The 26,500-nt window shown below is 39.8% G+C and overlaps 1 protein-coding gene across 1 annotated transcript in view; it reads right to left on the bottom strand.

Moving 5' to 3' along the window:
• Ryr2 (ryanodine receptor 2) overlaps positions 1–26,500 on the bottom strand; it is a 566,557-nt gene that overhangs the window by 129,628 nt on the left and 410,429 nt on the right. The window contains exons 50-62 of the mRNA XM_076939363.1: positions 25,152–25,372; positions 24,781–24,871; positions 23,590–23,730; positions 22,647–22,810; positions 20,348–20,426; positions 17,370–17,459; positions 16,840–16,977; positions 13,760–13,837; positions 11,248–11,323; positions 8,740–8,863; positions 7,738–7,853; positions 5,562–5,626; positions 2,962–3,083 (exon numbers count right to left, since the gene is read on the bottom strand). Coding sequence (XP_076795478.1) covers positions 2,962–3,083; positions 5,562–5,626; positions 7,738–7,853; positions 8,740–8,863; positions 11,248–11,323; positions 13,760–13,837; positions 16,840–16,977; positions 17,370–17,459; positions 20,348–20,426; positions 22,647–22,810; positions 23,590–23,730; positions 24,781–24,871; positions 25,152–25,372 — 1,505 coding nt within the window. The remainder of the gene's footprint in view (positions 1–2,961; positions 3,084–5,561; positions 5,627–7,737; positions 7,854–8,739; positions 8,864–11,247; positions 11,324–13,759; positions 13,838–16,839; positions 16,978–17,369; positions 17,460–20,347; positions 20,427–22,646; positions 22,811–23,589; positions 23,731–24,780; positions 24,872–25,151; positions 25,373–26,500) is intronic.

Raw genomic sequence — 26,500 nt, 5'->3', positions numbered from 1 at the left:
ATCTATTTTTCTTATCTATCTATCTATCTCTGTGTTTGTGTCTCTGTGTGTGTGTGCCTGTGTGCGTGTGTGTGTGTATCACGTGTCAGCCTGCCTGTCTGCCTGTCTGTGTGCCACTGCATGAAAAAGCACACACACACAGACACAAAAAGTGTAAGTGCTGAAAGAGGTCAGAAGAAGGCGTGGATTCCCTGGAGGCAGAATTACAGATGGTTGTGAACCACCTAATTCAGTTTCTGGGAACCAAACCTAGGTCCTCTGCAAGAGTCATTCATGCTCTCAACCCCTTAGCCATTTCTCCAGCTCCTTATTTATATATTTAACTCAACTGGTAAAACTCAAACATCTGAAAATCTCAGATATTCCATCTCTGCATCTTAAATGAATTAGCTACTTCTGTGCTATTGTCATGGTGCTTGCTATTGGCTGTTTCTAAGCATATTTGGATCATCAGATTTTTGTTCTCATTTTTAAAACAGAGAACACATAAAATGGTACAAAGTACCTATACACTGTGAAAAGAAAACAGCTGTTGAAATAGTGTCTACTTACTTGTAATATATATATATATATATATATATATATATATATATATATATATGAAAATGTAGGTACTTCTACAAGTCAGGCTAATAATATTTTAAATGCATTTTATTATGGTCATTTCTGTAAGTTAGATATCTCTAGCCATCATTATTTTTAACTACATAGTGTATTGCATTTATCTATATACCTTAATTTATCATTACCTTATCTATTGATTTAGGTATGAATTTTCCCTGTAAGATAAACTTCCTATGATAGACACTAAAGCACCATTATGAAATAATCTAATTCTACTATAGCTTCATTTGTGTGTGTGTGCACAGGCATGCACACATGAGCATGCCTGCTGAGATCTTTAAAAGGCATATATGCTTCTTTTGTAGAAATGCTATTGGGAAAAGTAAATCAGTCCTCTTTCTGTTAGGGGCTATTAAATGGAAGATGGCATCATTGAAAACACCACAGTATTATATTTTAGCAAGAGTTGTCTAGTGGCCTTCTAGGGTCACACTACTACATCACTGGGTGGCAGCACTGGAAAGCTATGGTTCTAATTTTTTCTCCAAGGGATACAAAATTGCTTGTAGACAATAGGCTAGTCTACTCCAGGAGTATATCATTCTATTTTTTTCCCTAGGCTTATTTAAGTGTAATCAGCAGGAAAAATTTGTGTGTGCTTAAGAATACATAACTTAGTGTTTTGACACCTGTGTGTTGTGGACAGTTAACATTTCCAGGAGTAAGTCTGATATTGACTAATATGTGAAAATGAAAATACGTAGAATTTGTTCTGTTTATTTATGTGTTTTCATTGCTTTCTCTTGGTATACTTTCTCTTGGTTTACATCCATCAAGTGATCTTTAAATCAAAGACACCCTTGGAGAACAAGGCTTCTGTTACAAACAGCTAAGTGACCACAGAAAGAGGAGATTTGGGGTTCATCACGCTCTGTGTGTTCTGGGTGCCTCTGGGTTTTCTAGCTGTTTGTGTGTTCTCCTTGTCCACAGGGCCATGGACCTGAAGACACTGACGAGCACCTGTGTGAGACTCTCCAAGACCGCCTTTTCCCTTCTTGGGGGATTTAGGGAGGAAGGCCATGCCCAAGTTGGAAGGGGAGCATCCCACAGTGGGGTGTGACTGTGCACTGCCCCTGATCCTGCTGGAGTCAGTAGTGTGTTTTATCAGCCTCACAGGGAAATCAGTATTTAAGGAGAGAAAGAGGCACAGACAGACAGACAGACAGACAGACAGACAAACAGACAGAGGGGGAGAGAAAGACATAGAGAGACAAACCAAGAGACAGAGAGACAGACACACACACACACACACACACAGAGAGAGAGAGAGAGAGAGAGAGAGAGAGAGAGAGAGAGAGAGACAGACAGACAGACAGACAGACAGACAGACAGACAGTATGCATGTGTGCTGTGGCATCGGGTAGTCAGGGAATTTGATAATAAAAGTTAAGGGAGCTGGACACTCCAGCCAGTTCCACCCTCTCACATTATTCAAGCCTGGGCTCTTCAGTCCTCTCCACCACTGACAATGGTCCCCCAGTTACAACTCACTCGCTCTATTATGACATGATCTTTCCACATGGCAGGAAAGTCAAGGCCAAGAGAAGCCAGGGCTCTTCATATAGTTTACTCTTGTTTGTGAAAATATTGCTCAGATATATTCCAAAAGCTCGGGATTGGCTGTGAGCAATGTGGAGCATGAGATCTTCATGGCTGTCACTCTTCATGTGGACTAAGTCCTAACAGAGTTTTAAGGAAATACACCCTAGAAACGTATATTTCCTTACTACTACTGAAATCTACTGACCCCCCACATTAAAAAAAATCTATAATTAAGATGTCAGTGTTAAACCAAATAAGGCATTTCTAAGATGCCAGGTTAAAAGGCACAGGAGAATACTAGAAAAGTGTGTTTTGTTTTGTCCCATTACTATGAAGGGAATATGATTTAATTTAAAAAATTTAAATTAAGAGTGTCTATGTAAGATACGGCCTTCCTTTTAAAAACCTGTCAAAATATTAGATTGTCAAGAGAAAAATCAAAGAAAATAATGTTCCATAACCAGCAGTGTGGAGACTGCTCCCCAGTCTTCTTGGACACTCTGGCTGTTAGTTTGATTGGTTTTGTGCTGTAGCTGGAGAGGATACCCTAACTACTTTGTCTTGAATGGCATTTTATTTCTTTTATTATTGTTACCTTTAAATGGCAAAATAAAAAGAAGATCTGTCTCTAATATATACATATGTTAACTTGCAGAACCTCTACACACCTAGTGTTCGGCTCAGGGAGAGGGAAGGAGACTCTTCTCACATGCTCTAGGTCCTGGGGTTGGTTCTCTGACCCAAATGCAAACACAAAGAAATCAAATATAAAGCTTTAAGGGCATAGCTCTTTACCTTGTCACCATTTCCTTCTCTTTGTTGGATGCGTGTCCTCCAGTGCAGAGAGGCCTGCTTGCAGCAGACAAGAAGTACAGGCGATGGTTTTTGAAATACTGATCAATTAAAGGAAGAACAACCTGAAAGAGAAGGAGAGAAAAGAGATCTATAGAATGGAGTATGAGAGGGAGAACCAGAGCTCAGAGTACACAGAGCCCTGTGCAATATGGCACCCATGCTGATTCAGTGGGCACATACAAATCCCTTCTGTCAGCTCCATTCCATGCATGTGTGCATGTGTGTATATATGCATGTTCACATGTGTGCATTAAGAACTGTACAAGTGTGTAAGCATGTGCACATGTGTGTGTATGCATATGTGCATATGTATATGTATACAGGTGTGCATGCATGTATATATGCATGTGCACATGTGTATATGTGTGCATGTGTGTATGAATGCATGTGCACATGTGTGTATGTATGCATGTGTATATGTATGCATGTGCACATGTGTGTATGTATGCATGTGTGCATATATACATGTGCACATGTGTATGAGCATGTAGTGGGGAGAAGGAGTAGGATATGCTGGAAGATAGTTACTAGGAACACAAATTTTCAACAGTTCAGAATTATTCTTCTTATTTTCTCAATATGATAGTGTTCATGAAATGCAGTGCAGTGACCAATGGGCTCCCAAGTTCCCTGGATTACCACTGAATCGTTATTATATGTGAGAAGTGCCAAGTGTGTGGTATTGTCCTGTCTCTCCTACTGTCTACTGTGTGTGGTTGCCTCATCACTGGTGCTTTGTAGAACAAGAAATGAAACAAAAGACCCACTCAAAAACACACAATGTACACGGTATCTGTCTATTCTCAAAGTCAAAGTTCCCGTTATGTTCAGGTTTAGCCCCACTGCCCTGGGCTGACTCTCTTTCCTACTCAGTGGACTTGTGTACATATCTCCGTACATGCAATTTCCTGCCTGTGATGGGCACTTCTGACTCTTCATGTTCCTTACTGGCAGACCTCAGCTCAGGGGTGCTTCATTGGGTGGGCAGGCCTTTTCTGACCTCACTAGAGAAAAATCTTATATTCTCTGCCCCTCCAAGCCTTTTGGGCAGAACTAACTAACTAACACTCTTTCTCTCTCTCTCTCTCTCTCTCTCTCTCTCTCTCTCTCTCTCTCTCTCTCTCTCTCTCTCAAAGCCTTTTAGGCAAAAAAAAAATAGTAAAAAACTTAAGGTTGGATTTTTTAGATCCATATAGTCATTTTCTGACCTCTAGGATTGGTATGTGCTCTATTTCACTGGATATAGTTTTTTTTTTCTCCTACCTTGTGGCATGACTAAATACACAATTTATACAATATCACTCTCTTGAAAATCTTTATAAGAGCCTGAATATACTGGCTGTCAGATAGTAGAGACTTTATCAAAATGGAGGATGGAATTAAGCTACATTAAACATCTGCAAGCAGCAACTAGGAATGCTGGGTAAGTAGGCAGTTTAAAGGTATATTTGTGGCATGAATATACATCATTCTGATAACTGGGTACCAAGAGGAAATTGCAATAATGTAGTGACTGGAAATGACTGATCTATTTATCTAGCAATCTTCTATCTCTGTCTGTCCTATCAGTTTACTATTTATCCATCGTTCACTAACAATATGCATCCTGGCATAAACCACGTCTTTGGATGACTGGAAGAAACTCTGAGTAGAAAGAAAAGACAAGGCATCCAGTAAAATGTATAATTCTGAAAATATAAACAAAGGTTGTTAATCATTCAGTAAGCATGCCATTTGAAAATCTATCAAGTGTGGTACTTACAGAAATTATCTGAACTATCACCAATACAAGTATATTGGTAGAAAACTGTCAGTAACAGTAAGCCCCCGGTTTAACTGCAAGGCATTCTTAAGAGACACACTCGCCTAAGGGAAACTAATGCATCTCTGTCAGTCCTCAGGCCAGTCTACTTCCTGACACACCTAAGGAAGTAAGTGACCCCAGTGGCTGGCTACACTGTCTTTAATCCATCCCTCCTTGGTCGAAGGAAGTGATGACTTCCCCAGCAATATGGAGAGGCCTTGACAAGTTCCTATGAAATGGGATCGATAATAATGATGGGCTATACTCTTCCTATGAGTAATTTATCCTCCAAGCCTCATCTTGTGAAAGAGCAAGATTGAGAACCTCTACAACACACAATTTATGCCCAAAGCAGTGCATGTCTACTCATTCATGTGCGGCTCAGCTCATTGGCTAACCAAACATGTACAAAATGTTAAGAAACTGAGATTTTCTATTTCACACAATAAAGCCACAAGAATTAGAACTTGGATTTTTTTTTTTTTTTTTGGCATAACTAAATTGTGTGAGGAACATATTGGGAGAGTTGAGTGAGCATAAGGTAATTACTGACCAAGAACTCCACAAACAGAACTGGTTCACGTGAGTCATGCAGGTATTTCTGGGCCACAGAGTGTGTTCTTGTAGAGAAAGTAGTATTTATAGACAAGTGTATTCTAAAAAGTAGTGTTGAGCTGATGGATTTATTTTGTAAATGTACAACTGAAGTAGAAACAAGGGGCGCTGTATACTGTACTTTGGCAAAGAACTTGATTTCTTGTTCATACGGGAAATGTCCTCCTTTGCTTCTGCTGCCACCATCTGTAGACAGGAAGAGGTTTTAGGTCCATGCTAAACTTCCAACACTTTAAGAGATTACTCCAAAACACACAGCTTAAAACACCTCCCCACATGTATCGTCCCGCCAAACTGAACAGAAACACCAAAGCATGTGGGCTAAATTCAGCAATGTGATGAGATATAAAAGTTCTTTTTTTTAAAAAAAAAAAAATCATGTCCAAATTAGACAGTCACTATAGCCAACTCATATGGAGAGTTGTGAGCACAAAAACACCCTGGACATGATGTGTCCTGGTTAGTGTTCTCTGTCAACTTGACCCAGCCAGGGGGCCCTGGGAAGGGAGTCTCAACCAAAGAATTGCCTAGATCAAATTGGCCTGTGAGGGATTGTCAAAGGAGGGTTTGTTATGAGAGACAAAGCCACATTTAGTTCCCCAAAGGTTTAGAGTGTAAAGACGCGGGACAAGAAATGATCAGCTTAGCATACTGGCTTGGAAGGCCGTCTCCATTACCTCCTTCATGTATGCAGAAGAGATCTGTGCGTGCACACACAGGAGAGGTAGTAACAGCCTAGGCAGCCCTGTCAATATGCAGAGCTTTGTGTGGAGCTAAAAGGTTGAACATAAGAAGCCAAATTTTATACGGCTCCAAGCGACTTGAGCTAGAAAAAAAAATCTTTTGCAATTAGAAATAGAAATGATGATACATGCTTTAGCAAATCTTAGGTAAAAATTCAGAGTAATTTTTGTAGAAGACAGGTGATATTTTATGGTAGCAAAACAAAAATAATTTTTGTGGGTTTTTTTTGGGGGGGAGTTGCTTGTTTTTTATACTTGAATTTCCCATACCCTGAATTTCCCACACCCTGGTCCTGGGTGTAGAACAAAGAACCCAGCAAGGCAAGGATCTACCAGGAGGCAGCACCTCTAGCCCTCTGCCTGTGTGTGTGCATGTGTGTGTGCGTGTGCGTGTGCGTGTGTGTGTATGCATGTGCACGCATGTGCACGCATGTGCATACGGTTTGTTGTTGTTGTTGTTGTTAGGCTAGTTCTCAATAAGTTACCTAGGCTGGCCTTAACCTCACTCTGTAGCCCAGGTTGGCCTTGAACCTGCAATCTTGCTGCCTCAGCCTCCCCTGTAGCTGGTATTTCAGGGCCTTCACCTCCAATACACTAGCTTCCAAATATCTTTATGAGGGACTTCTTGTGTAAAATATCTCAAGATGGTGTTATACACAGCCAAACAGCAATATTTCAAGAAATTTAAGAAATACCTTTTCTACATTGAATATGTTAAGAAATATGAACAGGTTTGGAGAGAACAGAGCCACACCAACAGAAATGAAACTGGAATAGAAATAAAGAAAGGAAGAAAGGGAGGAAAGAAACAAGGGAGGGAGGGAGGGAGGGAGGGAGGGAGGAAGGGAGGGAGGGAGGAAGGGAGGGAGGGAGGGCAGGGAACGGAAGAAAGAATAGGCAGAAGGAGGAAGGAAGGAGGAGAACATGCTCTGGCCTTCAGTTTTCTCTACCCCCTGTAAAACTGGCATGCAGTGGCATAAAAAGGCCCCTCGATGAAACTCTCATCACCAGAGTGTTCAAATTTTCAGTATTAAAATATTGTTCTTGGTTGGGTGTAATGACACAGGCCTTTAATCCCAACACTCAGGAGACAGAGGCAGGTAGATCTCTTTAAATCCAAGACCAGCCTATTGAATATAGTAAACTCAGTGATACCCTACCTCAAAAACAAATTAAATGAATTACAACAAAAAATACCAAGAAGTTCAAATACAAACAATCTTTAACCTGGTCGCCCCACTGCTGAAGATATCTGACTCAGAAAAAAAAGTCATTTTGTGCCAATAGGTCATTACAAATGTATAGTAGGGGGAGCATTAGAAACAACCAAACTTCTGTCAGTGTGTGAGAAATGCATGTGCACTGCTACAACACTATGTGGATATTTTAAGGTTCTCAAATTTGACCCAGTCTCTGGCAGCTTGTTGCTTACTGGGTGTTACACTCTCCTTTGTATTAAGATGGACAGAACGGGGAAGCAACCCCTTCCTCTATGCTGTGGATGCTCTAGGAATAGCAAGACCTTAGTAATGAGCAGCAAGACCAGCTACGTACCAAACTCCAGGATGTACTGGTGAGCCTCGTCCACGTACCGGATCAGCTGCTGCAGGAAACTATAGGCAAACCGCTTCTCAATGGAAGGTGTGTCCAGATCCAGGTCCTTGAACCCTCTAAAACAGCAAAAGTAAATAAAGAAGTGTGTGTGCACGTGTGCGTGTGCGTGCGTGTGTGTGTGTGTGTGTGTGTGTGTGTGTGTGTGTAAAAGAGAGAGAGAGATCTCAGAACATAAAATTTTATTTTAAAAGCGACACATAAAATTGACTGTAAGAATATTCTTACTGCTTATGACCAAAGGGAGTTTGCCTATAAGGAACATTTGCATTTAATATAAAACTAAAGTGAATCATTCCATTACTATGTGGTAAAACATTGAATTTATGCAAACAGAGAGTGGTCCTATTCTTTTTCTTGTGCCTTAGAGTTTGCTAAAATGATGGAAAGCAGTTGACTGAAGTTGCAAAAGGAACTTACGGAAAAAATATCTAAGGGTGTTGTGTTTCTGAGCTTGGATGGTTAAACTTGACACAACTTAGATTTTTGAGAAGAGCCACAGTGAGGGACTGTCTTAGGCCAGGCTGGCCCGTGGGCATGCCTGTGGGAGACTGTTTTGGTTGCCCTATCAGATAGAAGAAAACGAAGCCTGGAAATAGATAGCATCGTTCTCGGGCTGTGTAAAGGGAGAGACTCTTGTTGAGCCCTAATCACATATGCATTTATTTTTCTCTGCTCTTGATGGTGTTGGGACTAAAAGCTTCAACCTCCTGCCACAGACTTTTCTGAAGATGTACTGCAACCTAGAACTGGGAGATAAAATAAATCCTCTCTTCTTTAAGCTGCTTCTATTGGGTGCTTTACCACAGAAACAGAAGGGAATCTAGGGCATGTACTTTGAACATACTAACCAGCCATCCCAAGGTTTAGTCAGGCCACTGAGTTCATTTTCAGTCAGAACCCCAATGATTGTTTGGAAAGAAAATGAGATGGATGTCCACTTGCCTGGATACCACATAACCACTGATCTGTAGGAACTTGAAGATGTCCTGGGCCTTTTCTCTGTCCTTGGCCTTTTCTTTGGCTGTCAGTGTGTCATAGGGTACCAGCAGGGGATGGTTTCCTCCTCCTGAGAGATCAGCAAGAAAAAGAAACATACCACATACTCTGAGATGGCACCCAGCCAATGCCACATGAGCCTTCTAACCAGCATTTCTAGCCTGAAAATGAATGTATCTGAAATACCAAGTGCTGGTTACATATGCTGTCATCATGGAAGGAAAAAACCCAGGGGGTTCTTTCATTAGACAGAGCCTAAAGTTGAGGCATGGTAACAGACAATAAAGCAGGTATAACTGTGGAGAGAGTTTAAAGAGATTTTTAAGGTGATGCTTAATTTTTCTGGTCCAAGGATAAAAGAAAAGAAAAAATGTCTTCAGTATGGAATTCTTGTGGCACCTTCTAGATTACAGTATACATATAAATACATATAAAAATGCATGTAAGCCTGATAAGTTATAAGTTGATTACTATTAAGTATCTAATATTTGAAACATTAAAAGCTTTCAGCCAGTAGCTTCTGGCTAGAGCCTGGATATCATTTAGAACTTATAGAAAATAGGTATGATTTTAAAACTCATGAGACTCTTCCAGGTATGGGAGTGCATGCCTCTATTACAGCACCTGGGAGGCAGAGACAGGAGGATCAGGAGTTGAGTTCATCCTTAGCTGTATTTCAAGTACAAGCTACCCTGTGCTACATGAGATTTTTTCACATTAATAAAATAAAAGAACTCATAACTAGGGATGAGAGTCCCTCTAAATAACAGCATAATGCCACCTCTCTCTTTTTCCCACTGGCCATGTAGGTGTGGGTGTGTTATGTGGGAAGAAAGAAGCTGGCTCAACAGGGAGCCCAGGAGGTATTGTAAGAGTTCCCAGGAGGCTATACTTGCTGTGACTTGTGAACTTGTTCATATCAAAGTGGAGAAGAAATAAATGTAGGCCTAAGCCTGGTCATGGATTTTGGAGCACTGGTACAAGTTTTAGGACTAACTCTTCGGCTTCTATTCTTTGCTTTTCCTCTCTCATCATTAGCATGTCCAGGGATTAACCCCAGGGTCGTGTGTATGCTAGGAAGTCCTGAGCTACATTTCCAGCCCCTCTTCCTGGTTTTCTTAATGATTCACATTTCTGTCATGGTCTCTTATTCTCCCTTAACCTTTCATACACTCCCCAAGGGCACCAAACACCAGCATGAGTAACATAATTTTTTTTCTCCAGGTTTTTCTAAAGTTGATTCATTTAGGTGCAATAATGACAAAAAACCAATCAGAATTGGAGGGGAAAAAGGCTGTGCAAGTTTAATGCTGAAGTTTCCAACCTTAACATACAGATAAATACATACATACATACATACATACATACACACATACATACATACATACACACACATACACCATATACAAACACACACATATACAAACACACACATAATATGTGTACAATTTCAGGCCAAATATATAACAGTGCAAGAATCTCTCCATGTAGACTGCATTAGCTTGAATAATATATTTATGTAAGTAAATCATGAAAAGATTTCGTTAGCATACTGGTACTTTTTAAACAGCAAAAAGGAGACTGCAGAGGTGACTCAGTGGTTAAGGGCACCCACTACTTTTCCCAAGGACAGCTTTGGTTCTCAGTACCCGCATCCCAACCACCACCTGCAAGTCTAGCTCTAGGGGAACTGATACCCAATTTCTGCCTTTGTGGGCACTGCATTCACACACACACACATACATACAAACACACACACACACACACACACACACACACAATCAATCAATCAATCAAAATGAATCTAAAAATCATTTAAAAGAAAATAGGAAGAAAGAAGGTCTGGAACCTGGAACTCAGGAGCCCAAGGTGAGAGGGTCACAGCCTGCTTTGGCAACATAGTGTGTTTCCCATCTCACATCACAAGGTAACTCTGTGTCAAACACAAAGCTAAAGGGAAGGGGAGGGGATAGTTGCTAGCAGCAGATGTCCCTATGGCACTATTCTGGCACTCAGGAAGCTTGAGTTCAATCCCCAGAACTAAAAATAAAACTAGAGAGAGTAGGGAAAGAAAACCCAAGCCGGGGAGTGGCAATAACACAGCTAGTATACACAAAAGGACTGGCGATAGGTTAGTCGGCCACGAGGACCCTGCTCAGAGTCTAACGGATATAATACACTAATAACCCAGCGTCCAGCACTTCCATATTAATTCAAATATTTCAAGGTTAGTATAAATCCAGATGGCATTAAGATACAAATAGGGAGGTGGAAACTATTAAAATACAAGGAATACGTACTAACAGTAAAGAAATTACAGTTTCTACACTTGAAACATTTCTGTACCATTTTGTATGGTGAGGTGCTATCAGAAGAGAGGAACAACTTCACCAGCATCCTAGCTCCCACAGTAAAACTCCGCGTTTTTAAATATGGGTCTCTGGGAAATACTACCTTTGGACTCCAGCTCCGTTTTCTTTTTCTTGGCCCATATGTTGTGGTAGTTTTCAGCCATCATCTCTGCCATAGCCTGCAATGGAGCAAATACATATCAAGGAGTCAACTGATACTTCTGTAAAAGAGGACAGAGCTGTCTCCTCAGGCGGGACCACAGACAGGTCTGAAATCCAGGGAGCAGGGTGTTAGTGCTGAGATGAACCCAAAATGGAGTCAGACACAACCCTCTCACTTGGCAATCCAACGCCATAGAATTTTAATTTGAAAAATTACATGGTAAATATCTCCACACTGTGGATTTGATTGGAATAGCCTTTGTTATTTAACATACTTAAATGTGTCTTTCGTCAATTTGACAATGAGGCTTTGAAGTAGCTATGAAGCTATGAACGTGACCAGAAAACAGACATAAACACAAATTTCTGTTTTAACTCAAAGTTTATAAACCAACCTGTACCTTCTTAACTAATTAAAAGAAGAATCCAATACAAACAAAGATTTTACTTCTAAATCATTCTTTGCCTAATTTAATGAGAATCTTAGAACACAGATGTGATCTTTTTTGAAGCCTTGTGAATTTTGAGGGAAAAAAGTTTCTAATATTCTTGGATTCTTTCCTGGTCCATATTACAATGTCGTTTTAATTGGCTCTTACATGAGCAAGAATGGAGAATAAACCAAACATTTTACCAGAACATGAAGTTCATACTTATATCCTTAGTTCTCTTGGGCTAACACTAATCACACCAAGATCAGTGTTCTACATTGACTTGGTAATGTAAGCTCTATGGAAATAAGTGTCTATCTTTCATTCAAATAATTCACCCCAAAACACACACCCCAGTGATACACAGCACACAGGGCTATCAAAAGGACAAATGGAATGTGATCAATTTCCATAGATGAACAAACTAAAATATACATTCTTTAATATGAGCAATTAAGGTGGTCATTAATTAAGGTAGTATTCAGGATTACTTATTAACTCTTTTCTCATGCATTTTTATATTTATGTGTGTCTCTATGGGCACCCACAAAGGGTGCGGACACCCATAGTGTGTGTGTATGCGCGCGTGCGTATGTGTGTTGGCACTCACAGTGACCAGAAGAGGGCATCACATCCCCTGGAGTTGGACATACAGACACTGTGAGCTGCTGACACTGCTGGGAATAAACTCAGTTCCTCCAATGTAAGGACAAGTGCTCTTAACCACTGATCCCTCTCTGAGGTCCCAAGGAAACAGCTCTAAAAAGCTGAACAGTAGCCACTTTCATCCTGAGTGGTACTCAGCAAGGCCCCCAGTGAAGGCCTAAAACCTCAGATAGTACTAGATCCTAGTACAGAGTATACATCTTCCTCCATGTGCCCTGAAATGCTGCCATGTTACACTAGAGTCCATCTTTCCTCCTGTGTTCCATGGCTCAGGCCTCCTCTGTGTCACCAAGCTTACAGTCCGGCACCACCATAAAGTAAAATAAGGATAACTGAACACAAGCACGTCCCTGCTCTGACAGTCAGTCTGATGGCCCTGAAATCTACTACATGATCAAACAGGGCTCGGTACACACAACAGGAAAATAGTGAACGCAGGAAATATTCATGTCTGGGTGGAATGGAGAAAAGAATGGCAAAGGTTACATCATGGGACTTAGAACGGGAAGTATCAACTGCGGAACATCTCCACTTAACATTTCAGACCAGATGGAGCAGCAGGAGGTGTTGGGGACTTGATTTAATAGACTCCCAAATTACATGGGAATTCCTGGCCTTGCTTGTAAGAAGCTGCAGGTCCCTGCCTCAAACTGGTTTTGATTGGGAAATAAAGATGCCAACAGTCAATGGCTGGGCAGCTAGATGGGGCAAGGCCTTGTGATTGCATGGGCAAGGGAGAAAGGAAGGAAAAGATCACGATGATTCAGAGGGAGATGATCAATCAGATTGAGAGCTGCAGAAGGAAAATCATCAGAAATGTAGGTGGAAAGGAAAAGTGGCCCTATGGTAGGGCTGCCCAGAAGGTAACAGGGTAGCAAAGGTAGAACATAGATTTAGAAGGTGTTAAGCCAGGAGTACCAAAAGGAAACGTATGCTAGCTGGCAGAGAATTAGAACTGCCCAGCCATTAAGCTACTCATGGCATATCAAAATTAACTGACATGAGTGTGTGTGAGTGTGTGTGTGTGTGTGTGTGTGTGTGTGTGTGTGTGTGTTTCATTTATGAATTCAAAGAGCTCTTAGGCGGGTACAGTGCATGACACACTGGGAGCTAAAGTAGTTTAGTAAACTCTCAGCTACAGGAGACAGGAAAGATGGAACCACAGGTGAGAATTTGTCAGGACTTATGTTGTCAACTTTCAGGTTACTACAAGGTCGGTGTGTAATAACCATGAACTCTGTGGACTCATCATATGATCGCCATGAAACAACACAGCCATAAAATGCATAGAAAAGCATTCTAGTTTGATTTTTATAAGTGAGCTTTAGAGACTATTGTGAAAACCCGGATACTTACATGCAGGTCTCGAGAGAGTGTAACATTACTCATGTCGATGGCCCGGGGGCTATACCCATGTGCAGCGTCTACAGACACCTGAATGATTTGTTTAAAAAATAAAACACCATCTCATTAAAAACTGCAGAAAGAGCAAGATTCACATTATGTTTTCTGAGGTAAATACAACAAAATAACTTCAGGGGCACCTTAAATTATTTTTTATTTGAGTGTTTCACAATCACTTATGATTAAAAAATTAATCTTAATACCTCAGGGAAAGAAAGAATAAAAAGTTAATAACTAACAGTCAGCAGTATGTGATAAATCCCAACTACTGCAGTGTTTCCCCAGCCAAGGGGCCTTAAAATTTACCAACCTTGGTTAGCTACAAGGAACCAAAGAGTCCTTTACAGGCATATGTGTAAGTCAGTTGTGAGGCTAAACAGATAAAACAACTTCACTGTGTAGCATTTAATGGCTCAGAGGGAAGTCTTCAATGATCAGACTTGCCTTATTTCTACATGTTTGCTTTTCAAAACTCAATATAAATATTTATGTTTATAGCTACAGGTTTCTGCTACTCTCAGAGAAGCTCCTTTTACAGTGGGTAATGGCTAGTACATGGATTCATGATTGATCTAGCACTGACACCACACACACAAATATACACATACAGAGACAGAGAGACAGACACACACACACATATACAGGGACAAACAGACACACACATGCGCATATGCGCGCACACATACACACACACACGCACACACAGCTGAGAGAATATCACAAAAGTCAGAAGGACGGTAAGAGCCAGAGGAGGAGGAATGAGGAGGATTGTCTTCTGGACCTCAATTGACCATTGCACACAAAAACTCTCGGCAGCCGTGATTAACTGCACAAGATCAAGTCAGTAAACATCCCAAGATGGGCAGATTGAATATGTGCATGACATTTTCAAACAATAATTTTTTAAAAACTATTATTTTTTAAAGGGGCTGAGAGCAATGGCCAGGTGCCTGCAGAAGACCTGAATTTAGTTCCTACCACCCATGGTAGCATATTAGGTAGTTCAGGAATGCCAGCTCTGGGGGATCTGACACCCTCTTCAATTCTCTGTAAGCAGAAGCACTCATGTGTGGATATGTGCAAAGAGATGCACACATATAGACACATAAAAGTAAACCAGCAATAAAGAATACATCTACTTGTCAACATTCATAGTTTCACGGCATTACACCCCTTATCTTAGTTTATCTAGTAAGGAGGACATGAACTCCATGTCTTCTAGCAAATCTTAACTATTCTCTTATTAGAAATAAATAATACATGATAAGGAAGAATGAAATTGCAGTAATGAGAATGTGAGTCAGGAGAGAAGACAGGAAGCTAATCATTCTTTTAGTTTTAACTCTATCATTGATCTCTCTTCTGCTAGTGCTCTGTGTGTGTGTGTGTATGTGTGTATGTGTGTAGGGGTGCATGTGTGTACTTCTATGTGTTCAGTAAGTGCATAAATCTTAATTGATAGTGAAAGTGTAAAATCGAATATGATTCCACAGCTTCAGAGTAGCTACTCTAACTGCATATGACTGTAGAGATTCCCAAGCTGAGCATAAGCAGGCGGGCATGCTTGCATTCATTTCTCTCTGTCCTTGACCACCAGTGTGAGGTGACCATCTCTCAAGCTCCTGCTCTGACTTCCACAGTGATTGCCTGAAATCTGGACTTGTGAGCTGGGATAACCTTTTCTCTTCTAAGTCCTGTTGTGTCAATATGTTCTATCGTGGTGACAGAACTGAAATAGATGGAGCACCTTCCACAATCAGCCATTCTTCTCTCCCCAGTCAGATGTTAATCCTTGTTGTTTGTCCCCTTGCACAGGCAACTGATGATGTCTTGCATTGTAAGTGATATCTTGCTTGCATCTAACAAGACAACCTACACATTCCAAGCCAAGTCACCCGCCACTTTCAAGATTGTGTTTGCTCCCTATACAATAGAGCTAACACTAAAACACAGCCTAGCTCACAGGGAGGTGTGGCTTAGACAATAGACAGGAGCACCGCAGCACAGTGCTGGGCACACATAAATGCTCGAGAACATTGGCTAAGGGCTGTTCCCACTGCTGGCCCATTACCTTGACTATCTTCATTCACCACAGTTCTGAGCACTGAGCACAACCAGATCATGAGTGTCTTTGGGGGTCATGACTCAGCTATCTTAGTGACAGCAGCCATATTAATTATTGTCTCTTTGCTATTCTCAGAATTCCTGTGCTAATTACCTCACTCAACAAAACTGCTGTCTTGTGGACACACCCTAGAATCCATGGCAATTATACCTGTTACTACCACTCTATATTTCATGGCCATTTCTCACAAAAGTCTACCCATTTCTCTTTCTATAATTTCATCTGATCTGAACATGTGTTCTCTTGACGTCAGGAATGTTAATGTTAACTGTGAACTTATTAGCAAGGGGTAATCTTGGGAAAAATTTATAGCTTATCTCATTGCACCATTATAGTATTTTAGAAAAGTAATACTACCGTTTGTTCATTTGAGACAATGGGTCTTCCTTAGCTCACTAAGGAGCTATGGATGCCTCTGAACTCCTGATCCTATGTCTCTGTCTCCCAAGTGCTGATGTTATAGGCATGTATCTCCATACCTGTATTGATATGGTTCTAGGAACTGAACCCAGGGCTTCTTAAATATGAAATAAGTACCCTATCAAATTAAGCTATGCCCAAACATAATTATTATTGCTATCATTGTAATTATTACTTGGAATAGGGCCTTTTCTATATTTCCAAGGTCGGCTTCAAATTCCTAGGCCTAAATGAAATTCCTGCAGCCTCTCCAGTAGCCAAGCTCAGTTTAAATTATTTTCAGAGATGATAACATAGCTCAAGGGCAGGGTGCTTAACTAACATGCATGAGGTCGTGAGTAGAGTTGCTAGTATGAGGGAATGTGTGTGTGTGTATGTATGTGTGTGTGTGTATGTGTGTGTCTCTCTGTATGTATGCATGTGTGCATATATGTGTGTGTGTATGTTTAAATAACACAAATAATTCACTAGTCACTGTGATTCTCACCTGGCTTGTCTGAGAAATACGCCGAGTCCTATTATAAAGGGCCATGCTGTCTCCCTCCCGAGTTCTCTCAATTCTCCAACCCCAAGCCAGCATCGTCTTTAAAGACTCCTTGATTGGCCAACGATAAATTTCTTTTTCCTAGAGGGGAAAAAAAATTAGTGGTATCATGAATCCAAAATGAAAATTGAAGTATTTAATGGTTTGTTCTGAAACAGACTACCTTCATTAAGAAACGGATTACCAGAGGATTTTTAAAATAAAACCAAAAATAAAAACATTCAAGGGGAATGTCAAAAGCTGAAATGTTACCCAACTAGTAGTTCCTAAGAAGAGAAGCAACTCTCACAAGTTGTCCTCAGACCACCACACCACACAGCACGCATGCATATACATGTTCAGGCATGCAAGCATGTACATACAAATACATATAAAAAGTTTTAAAGAAAATAATAAAGATTTAAAAAATAAAACATAAAACAAAAATGTCCCCAAACATAATACTTTATAAAGTTAAGGGGAGAATCTCTCACCTTTTCAGACAAGAGTTTATATGGCTTCATTAACGGTTGGATCTTAGAAGAATCTGAATATATTTCCCCATAAATCCATCCATTTGCCAACTAAAACAAACAAAATGTTAAAAATATCTTTATATATATATATATATATATATATATATATATATATATATATATATATATATTAGTTTTGGTGATTTTAAGTATGTATTTGTTTAGAACCTAAACAAATTTTTGTAAAAATAACTCTGAAATTAGATTAAGAAAATGATAAAGGCCTCGTATTGTTTTGGTGTGGCTGAGGACTGAAGTCAAGTCTTTGTAGGCAGGGATCTACCACTGGGCTACAGTCCCAGGACTCTTTACACCTTACTAAGTTGCCTTGAACTCACTCAGTATCCAAAGCCAGGCCTTAGAATTAAAATTCTCCCGCCTCAGATTCCCAAGTACCTGGAATTACAAGCCTGCACCAATGTGACCTGGCTGAGGTCTGAATGCTCTCTAACGTAACTCAGAGTTCCTCTGTTAGTATTACATTCGTACCCTCTTGGAATGAGTTCCTTTGACCAGAGATTAAATGCATCCTGTTCCTAAATGCAACCAGGTCTACACCTGTGCCCAATGCTTAATCCCCTATAATAAGGCTATAGGGACCAAAGAATGACAACTGACATTATTTTGACACATCTTAAACCCCAACATGTGATGTATGCATGCCTATAAAAAAATTTGTTTAAATATGTAAATCAGGAACACCTCAGAATAACATCTCCTACTCACTTATTTCTGCATCCCACTACCAATGGATTCACCCTCCAATGATTTGACCATTTTGGATTAGCATCATTTGCCCATACCCTCATTAGGTCTCAGGAACCAGGTAGCTACACTGGACGAGTTCAGGACTTTCCTCCCAATGCATCTAGACACAGCCCAGCCACCTAGTGTTCAATGGAGTCACTATATCAATGTGACTCTTGAGTGATGTTCCTGATAAGACTTAATTTCTACAACAAGGAATTACACAAATTATCATAAAAATGGAAAAGTCTTTCTATGAGAAAGGAAGAGATGCGTGGTCTTAGCATAGTGGGGAACAGGGCATTAGACTGTACTGGTTAGTTTTTGTCAACTTGAAACAAACCAGGGTCACCAAGGAAGGAGAGACCTCTACTAAAGATCTGCTACCATTGGACTGGCCTACATGCATATGTAAGGGCATTTTCTTCATTCCTCATTCATGGGGGGAGGGCCCAGTTCACTGTCAGTGGAGCCATCCCTGGGCAGGGCTCCTGTGTTGAGTAAAAAAGCAAACTGAGCAAACCATGTGGAACAAGTGTTCCTGCACAGTTCCTGCCTCTGTTCCTGCTTAAGTACCTGCCCTGTCTTCTCTCAGTGATCAACGATTATCAGGACATATAGGTCAAGTAAAGCCCTACCTTCCCTAGTTGCTTTCAGTCATGGTGCTTATTGCAGCAACAGACATCACACTAGGAAAGGGACCTGCCACGCCACTGGCTTATTTTTGGACATGAGCATCCTCTAGGGCATTCACTGTCTGCTTTTCACTTCATGGCTACACATGTATGTGTTAAGCTTTTGTACCATGTCAATTCAATTTCTCTGACAAACTACGGTCATCATTCTCTCTCAAACAGAAACTAAACTCAACCGAAATGAGAACATTTGCAACTCCTTGGATTTTCTCATTGCACTGTTTTCCTTGGGGATACATTTTAGTAGATGCGTTCTACTTTTAATAAGCTATATAGACCTACTTTGACATATGTATAGAAAGTACAAAACCACTAAAATTTTAGGGGGTGGGAAGATGCCCCTTCAAGGGGGTGGGGAAAGTATTTGCTGTACAAACATGAAAATCTGAGTTTGGATCCCTCAAACAGATGGAAAAAACTGGGTGTGGTAGGTAGCTCATGTCTATAACCCCAGCACTTGAAAGGTCAGAAGCAAGAGGAATCCTGGAGCATGCCACACACACCCCCAGGCCAGTTTGACCAATCAGTAAGCTCTGGGCTCAGGGAGAGACCTTGTCTCAAAAGCTAAAGTAGGGAAGAAGATATCTAACATCAACTTCTGGTCCCTACATGCATACACACACACAAGTTCATGAGCATTCATACAGGCATATGCACCCAGATTAATAAATGCACACATACAAATATGCATTCACATGTACATCACACACACACACACACACACACACACACAAAACTTCCAGTATTGTTCATCAAATATTAAACTACCTATAAAAAACAGAGTTTGGCTGAAGGTATTTTTTTTTTTTTCTGAGGCAGGGTTTCTTCATGTAGCCCTGGCTGTCCTAGAACTCTCTCTGTGTAGACTAGTTTGGCTTCATACTCACAGACATCCACCTGCCTCTGCCTTCAGAGTGCTGGGATTGAAGGCATGCACTACCACTGCCTAGCTAAAGGTAAGTTTTTAATGTGGAGTTACTACTTCCTCCTGAAACCCCACAAAAATATGCACATTAAGAAATGATACTCAAAGTTTAATGACTTGACCTTTAGAAATGCTAAACTGTCTGGATTATGTCATGTTTTTACTATAAGAAACTAGCTAAGAAGGAAAACAAACAGCTTGTAACTAAATGTATACTAACTTCAGTGAAGGTATTTCTTGAAAAGAGAAAGTTGGGGCTGGGGGTGTGGCTTAGTGAGTATAAGTGTGACATGGTGGTACACTCAGGACAGTGAGGTTAGGCAGATCCATCAAGCTGAAATGGCAAGTTCTAGAGTCACTGAGGACCCTGTCTCAAAGGAAATAAAATAGAGTCAATGAAGTCAACCTATGACTACACCACACATACATGTAAATGAATAGAAATGCACACACGGAAATATACACTGTACACATACAAAGAGAAATCAGGCAAAATTAGATATATTTAACAGCACCCCGTCATTCACAGTGACAGCTTCGGATAGGAAGACAGCACTTGTAACCTTTACCTTGTCCATGGACCATTTATCATGGGAATGTTCTGCATATTTGTTAATGAAGTATTCCAACTTCTCAGGAATTGTAATGCTACAAGAAAAATAAAGGAAAATAGTTTGGTGTTTTTGCAGAATTTACAGGCAACTGCATTCGTATTTACTCACAGGTGAGTAATACTCATATTCCATTCATAACTGTTAAAAAAATGTTATAACAAATGATTGTTTTTTCACATTTCCAAACAATGCAAGTCAAGCAGATCGTGGTCTATCTATTCATCTCAAACTGAGACATCGTTTATTGGGTTAATATTTTAAAAATGTAATAAGATATATGTTAGTTAAAATATATTCAAAGATGAAGACAATAATTATACAAGAAAAGAAAAACAAACCCAAACCAGTACTCAGTAAGTCTGAAAACATGCTTTTCTTTTATACTTTTTATTTGGAGTAATTCTCTCTTTTTAAACTGTGTTTGTTCAACTTTGAATGAACAATACTGTTGACTTTTGATCTGCCTCATTTTTAAGTTAATTTTATGTAATTAGTTATATATTAAGACTTTATGATATTAGTCCTCCATATAGACAACATTACAAAGTTACTAATTTGTGGTACAGGGAAAAGTAATTATCAAACATATGCCTTATCATTTGATAATATTTATTCTTTTTTTTTTTTTTTTTTTTTTGGTTTTTCTAGACAGGGTTTCTCTGTGTAGCCCTGGCTGTCCTGGCACTCACTCTGTAGACCAGGCTGGCCTCGAACTCAGAAATCCGCCTGCCTCTGCCTCCCAAGTGCTGGGATTAAAGGCATGCGCCACCACCACCCGGCTGATAATATTTATTCTTGATTCCTTCTTGTTTCAATGAATATTTATCCCATTCATGTCCAGCATGTGCAATTGATGAATGGTCTGCTCATAAATGTTAAAGCTTGTGGATATCAAATGTATCTATGGAGAAACAACTAAATACATATTCTACTCCTTAGTAAATACAACTCACTAGTGCAGTTAACTTTGAGAACTGAGTTCTAAATAAAACCCCACATAATTAAATGATTTTCTGATCTTTATCAACAAAGTTATCAGTTAGTAACTGACAAATACATACTCAAGAAGCAATATTGAAAAAAAAATCATACCCAGGTAGAAATTACTCAAACCACCATGTAAACCTTTATTCTATAATGAAGAATTTCCCTAGGAAACAAGCCTGGGTAAATTAGCATGCATGCCCAACACTTGTTAGTTATTTGGATTCTATTAATCAACACCCAAAGCATGATGCCACTCTTCTGAAAACCCTGGATTATTCTGTACATGAACAGACCAGAGACTTACCTATGCAGACTGTGACCCTGTGATGTTTTGGTGACTTACTTTGAAAGAGATAAAAAGAACCAAGCACATAATCCAAACACTTAGGAGTGGACTCTTTTCCCATAGGACTGTCATGTAATATCAAGCAAGTATACTTTAAAAACATTCTTAGATGAATGACATCACTGGGTTGATATTCTGATTGATTTGGGGAGCTAAATCAGCTGGGAGCAGCCCTGAAATCTCAAGGTTTAGTCTCAGACTGATTCAGAAGTGCTGGTTAATAACTTGCTAACTAGTTTTACCAAGTTACCATGAACCAGGGAACTAAGAGAAGAGGCAGTTTTCCTTGCAAATAAAGAGTTGTGGTCCTACTTAAACTTCAAATATATGAAGCACCCATATATCTCAATTATACAGAAATCTAAATGCATGTATGAAGCTTGGTAGAGATCATATATTTGATCTTTACATAGGCCTTCAATTCTGTCCACAGACAATATGCATAGTTCTTTGTGACAACTTGATATCTCTTTCATCTCTTTGTGATGTGTGATATTGTCAATGAAGCCAGACCTTGACCAACTCGCTGTGGTGGGTGAAATGGTCACTCTCAGGAACCGTGACAGTTTGGAACTATCCTCAGCTTAAGATGCTGGGTAGGGGTAGATTGTGGCTACCAATACACATTTCAGTTAATTTTTCAACTAAATAAATCTCATTCACTTTACTGAGTCTCCTTCTGAATATAATAACATGACTATCCACTGAGACTCCTCCTTCAGCACAGAATATCCTAGAGGGCACACATCTATTGCTGATATTGGTACAGTCACCATTATTTTTACTGCCATCTGATAAATTCTAGGGACTCCTATTCAAAGAGGGCATGTACCAGAGAAAGTTCACTTCAGTACCTTATTCAATTTCAGACTTCACACATCATTTACAATAAAAATCTGCTGCAATAGAAAGAGTCCATACTTTGAGGTATCAACAGGTTGTGGGTTAAAGTTCCCTTCAGAATCCATGGATGACTGTTTTTCCATCATACTGACATAGTTTGACTCCATGTAGTCTGGAGGTAAAGCTCCCGCAACTGCACTCAGGCAAGGCAGGGCCAGTTTGAAAAGTTCTTGTTCATATTTCTGGGAAGAGAACAACAATGGTAAACTATTATCCATGTGACTCCTGCTGTGGCTTGTTGATAAATACACCCAGAGGCTCCTGTGTTTGAAACTTCATTACTATTGGTGACACCGTTTTGGAAAGTCATGGGACCTTTACAAGGTAAAGCCTTGGTGGAAGAAGGTCACTATATGTACATATCCCTCTCTCCCCATCTCTTGTCTACCTCCCCATCACTAGTTTCCTGACTACCCTGCAGGTCTCACTGCAGCTATTATACCTTCCCTGACCCGATGGACTAAATGACTTCTGGCACTATAAAACAAAACAAAGACTTTCTCCTCTAACTTGTTTTATGTCAGGATATCCCATCACTAACATCAACCAACCACATGCCTGATTTCCTACATGTCTCTACTACTTTAATTTCAGAAACAGTGTTATCACACAGAATATGTGACAATATTGATTACTAAAGATCAATGTATAATGTGTTCTCAACATGCACTATTAAGGAAGGAGGAAAACAAAATTAAGTAACTTTCCATTGTTTTGCTTTGTTGAAAAAGGATCACATCCTATAACTAAGATTTAACTGGAGCCCATGTTATCCTTGAACTTGAGATCCTCCTGCCTCAGCATCCTCTGTGTTGAGAGTATAGGTATTCGCCATCATACCTGACACTATTCAGGTCTTGATTAGTAAACACATTGACCCACCATAAATACCATCTTACAGAGAACCTAAGGCTTTTTGTTGCTTTATCAATACAGATAAACCTCCCAGATCTTCAGTTACCTTTTGAGACAAAGCATCAAAAATGCCCCAAAATAATTTTCTTGATAAGTGAAGTTCTTCTTCGGAGGCAGCACCAAAGTTGCCCCACCCTCCAGGTAGGCAGTAATATTTCCAGCATCTTTCATAATGATTGGTCAGCAGCTGCACGGGAAAGTAGTCATTAAGTTATCAAGCTAAAACACCTTATCAGGGTTTCCATTCCTCATCCATGGCATTCTGAATGCTACAGTACGAGGTTCATGGAAGGAAAACTCTCAAACCCATGTGAGTATCTGGAGAATGAAATTACTTGAATACTACATTTCTTTCAAATTGGACACTGATTACAATACAATGTGTGAACCAAATTTTCAACTTTTAAAATGTATTTTGAGGTAGGCTAGAGAAATGGCTCAGTAGTTAAGAGCATTTTCAGCTCTTGTAGGAAGCCCACATTTGGTTTCCAGCACCTACATCAGGGAGCTCATTGTTTACTGCACTTACATGCACTTACATGCACTAAATAACTTCTAACTTGAAGTTATTTAGGTATTCATATACCCCAGAGTTCTGTGTCCTTTAATTTTATTTATTCACAATTATGGGAACTGTTCTCTCCTGAACTTCATACACAACTACCTCTTAGAGTCCAGAGATACTGAATGGGAATCTTGCTTCTGTGGGTATTTTTGTTTCCTCTGGCTTACTTATCAATTATGATGATGTCAGACTTTAAATTCTATAAGTAAACTCTGAAAATTACTCTACATTAGTTTGGTTCTACAGGTGCAGTCTTTGATCATTCCAGTTTCTACTATTATGAATAGATCTTTCAGCTATTTGGAAGTTTTTTGGAAAATTTATCTGTGATCTATATCTGCCAAATTTATAGAATCAATGTTAGAGAGTCTATGACCCTTCATTGATTATTTAAGGGTCTCTCTTTCTTTCCCTCTTTCCCTCTTCCCCCTCTCTCTCATGCACAAACACACACACACACACACACACACATCAACACAAACACACACACACACACACATCAACACAAACACACACACACACACACACACACACACACATATACATATATATATATATATATATATATATATATATATATATATATATATATATATATATATCATGATTAGTAACAAGAAGTCAGCCCAAGAAAACAGGGACCACATAGTGCCAAAAATTTCTCATACTTACCTTAAGGGGCATCTTTGCATGCTCATTCAACAGTGGAACATCAAACACCAGCCTTCGGAGTAGATGTTGCATCATAGAAGGTCTCAGTTGGCTGTTGGAACAAGGCAAAACTCAAGACTCACACATTCATATATCAGACTATAAAAATTAATTTTGGACCTGAGTAGGATGGGAGATAGTGGAAGATACCAGTGAGCACTTCCTTGTTGGCATAAGAGATAGAAATGAACATATTTGTAGAACTGATCTCAGATCTGTACATGGATGCTGAACTCAACTGACTAATGTCATTCATACTTCTACTCAGGTCTACAAGTGTCTATGAAGGCCCACATCATAGAGAAAATTGGAATAGAGAGTCACCCACTTACCCACATATAGAGAGCAGGCACACTTCTATGGAGTCCCGCTGAGCTTTGGTGAGAGAGCATCCCTTAGAGAGTCTATATACAGTATGTAGCAGAGAGTCAATGAGGGAAGCATGGTGCTCCGTTCCAGCAAACAGGGGAGCACATCTTGTTAACAAAGGCAGGACAGCTGTGCAGAGGTACCTATTTAGGGCCAAGGCCATGTCTGTAGCACTTAGTGCAGCCTAGAGAGGAAAGAGAGAACACAGCCTTGTATGATCGGCAGAGGACTCAATGCATTGCCTGCCACACAATCTCCCTGTCTAGAAACAACAGCAGCATGGACATCTGGAAATGCAGTCCTTAGATCAATTTTTACCCATGGCTCATGTGATCTTCATCACTTAAAACTATCAACAGTTGATGGAAGTAAATGCAACATCATCTATCTTCTCAAAGGGCTCAGGAAATTTAAGCTCAAGGTAAATTAGGCTATGATAATATCATCTCCCCTCACATCTGTGATGGTAAACTTGAACTTAGTAAGAGGCCTATCCAACCTCTAGACACCTAAAGAAATTCTGGAGGGATACTGTGAGTTTGATCTGCAGCAAGGCTTACTCTAAAAAGATTCAGACCTGAGTAGGATGGGAGATAGTGGAAGATACCAGTGAGCACTTCCTTGTTGGCATAAGAGATAGAAATGAACATGTTTGTGTAACTGATCTCTGAACTCAACTGACTAATGTCATTCATACTCTACTCAGGTCTACGAAGTGTCAATCATCAGGAATCCACAGTATCACTATGTTGACATTTTTACTCTTCAGAATGTCAAAGAAAATGGAATTTCCATCTTGTTTTTATGATTTTGCTGCCATGGATTTCTTAACTCAATCCCTAAGATCAAATGGGGCTCATTTAATTGGTAAGTAAGTAAATGAATTAGGATGCTTTTTATGGAATTTGGTGCTCTACTTTGTTCCACCATGTTTCAGATACCAGCCTGACACCAGTAATGGAAAATCATCCATGGAGCCACCTAACATTCAGGGTAGATACTACCCAATGAGTACTCAAGAGAATGATAACCCAGGGTGCCCCTGTAACTGACAGAACTAAAGTGGCCATTCAACTACCTTAATACTTACTGCTTTCAACAAACAGCAAAGGTATGTGGGTAAATTTATTTATATAGGTATTATTTTATTTTTTGTACAAATGTATTCATGTGTATATGTCTGTAAGCACTTACATGTGTTTCTGTGGGGGCTGGGTGGGTGTGGTGAGGCAAGAAGTCATTGTCAGATGTCTTCCTTAATCTCTCTTTACCTTATGTTTTTGAGATAGAAATTCTCACTAAATCTAAAGCT

This window comes from Arvicanthis niloticus, chromosome 8 (assembly GCF_011762505.2).
Source record: "Arvicanthis niloticus isolate mArvNil1 chromosome 8, mArvNil1.pat.X, whole genome shotgun sequence".
In the NCBI taxonomy this organism is placed as follows: domain Eukaryota; kingdom Metazoa; phylum Chordata; class Mammalia; order Rodentia; family Muridae; genus Arvicanthis; species Arvicanthis niloticus.
The sequence above is the reverse complement of the archived record's forward strand: the minus strand, read 5'-3'. Positions and strand labels throughout refer to the sequence as shown.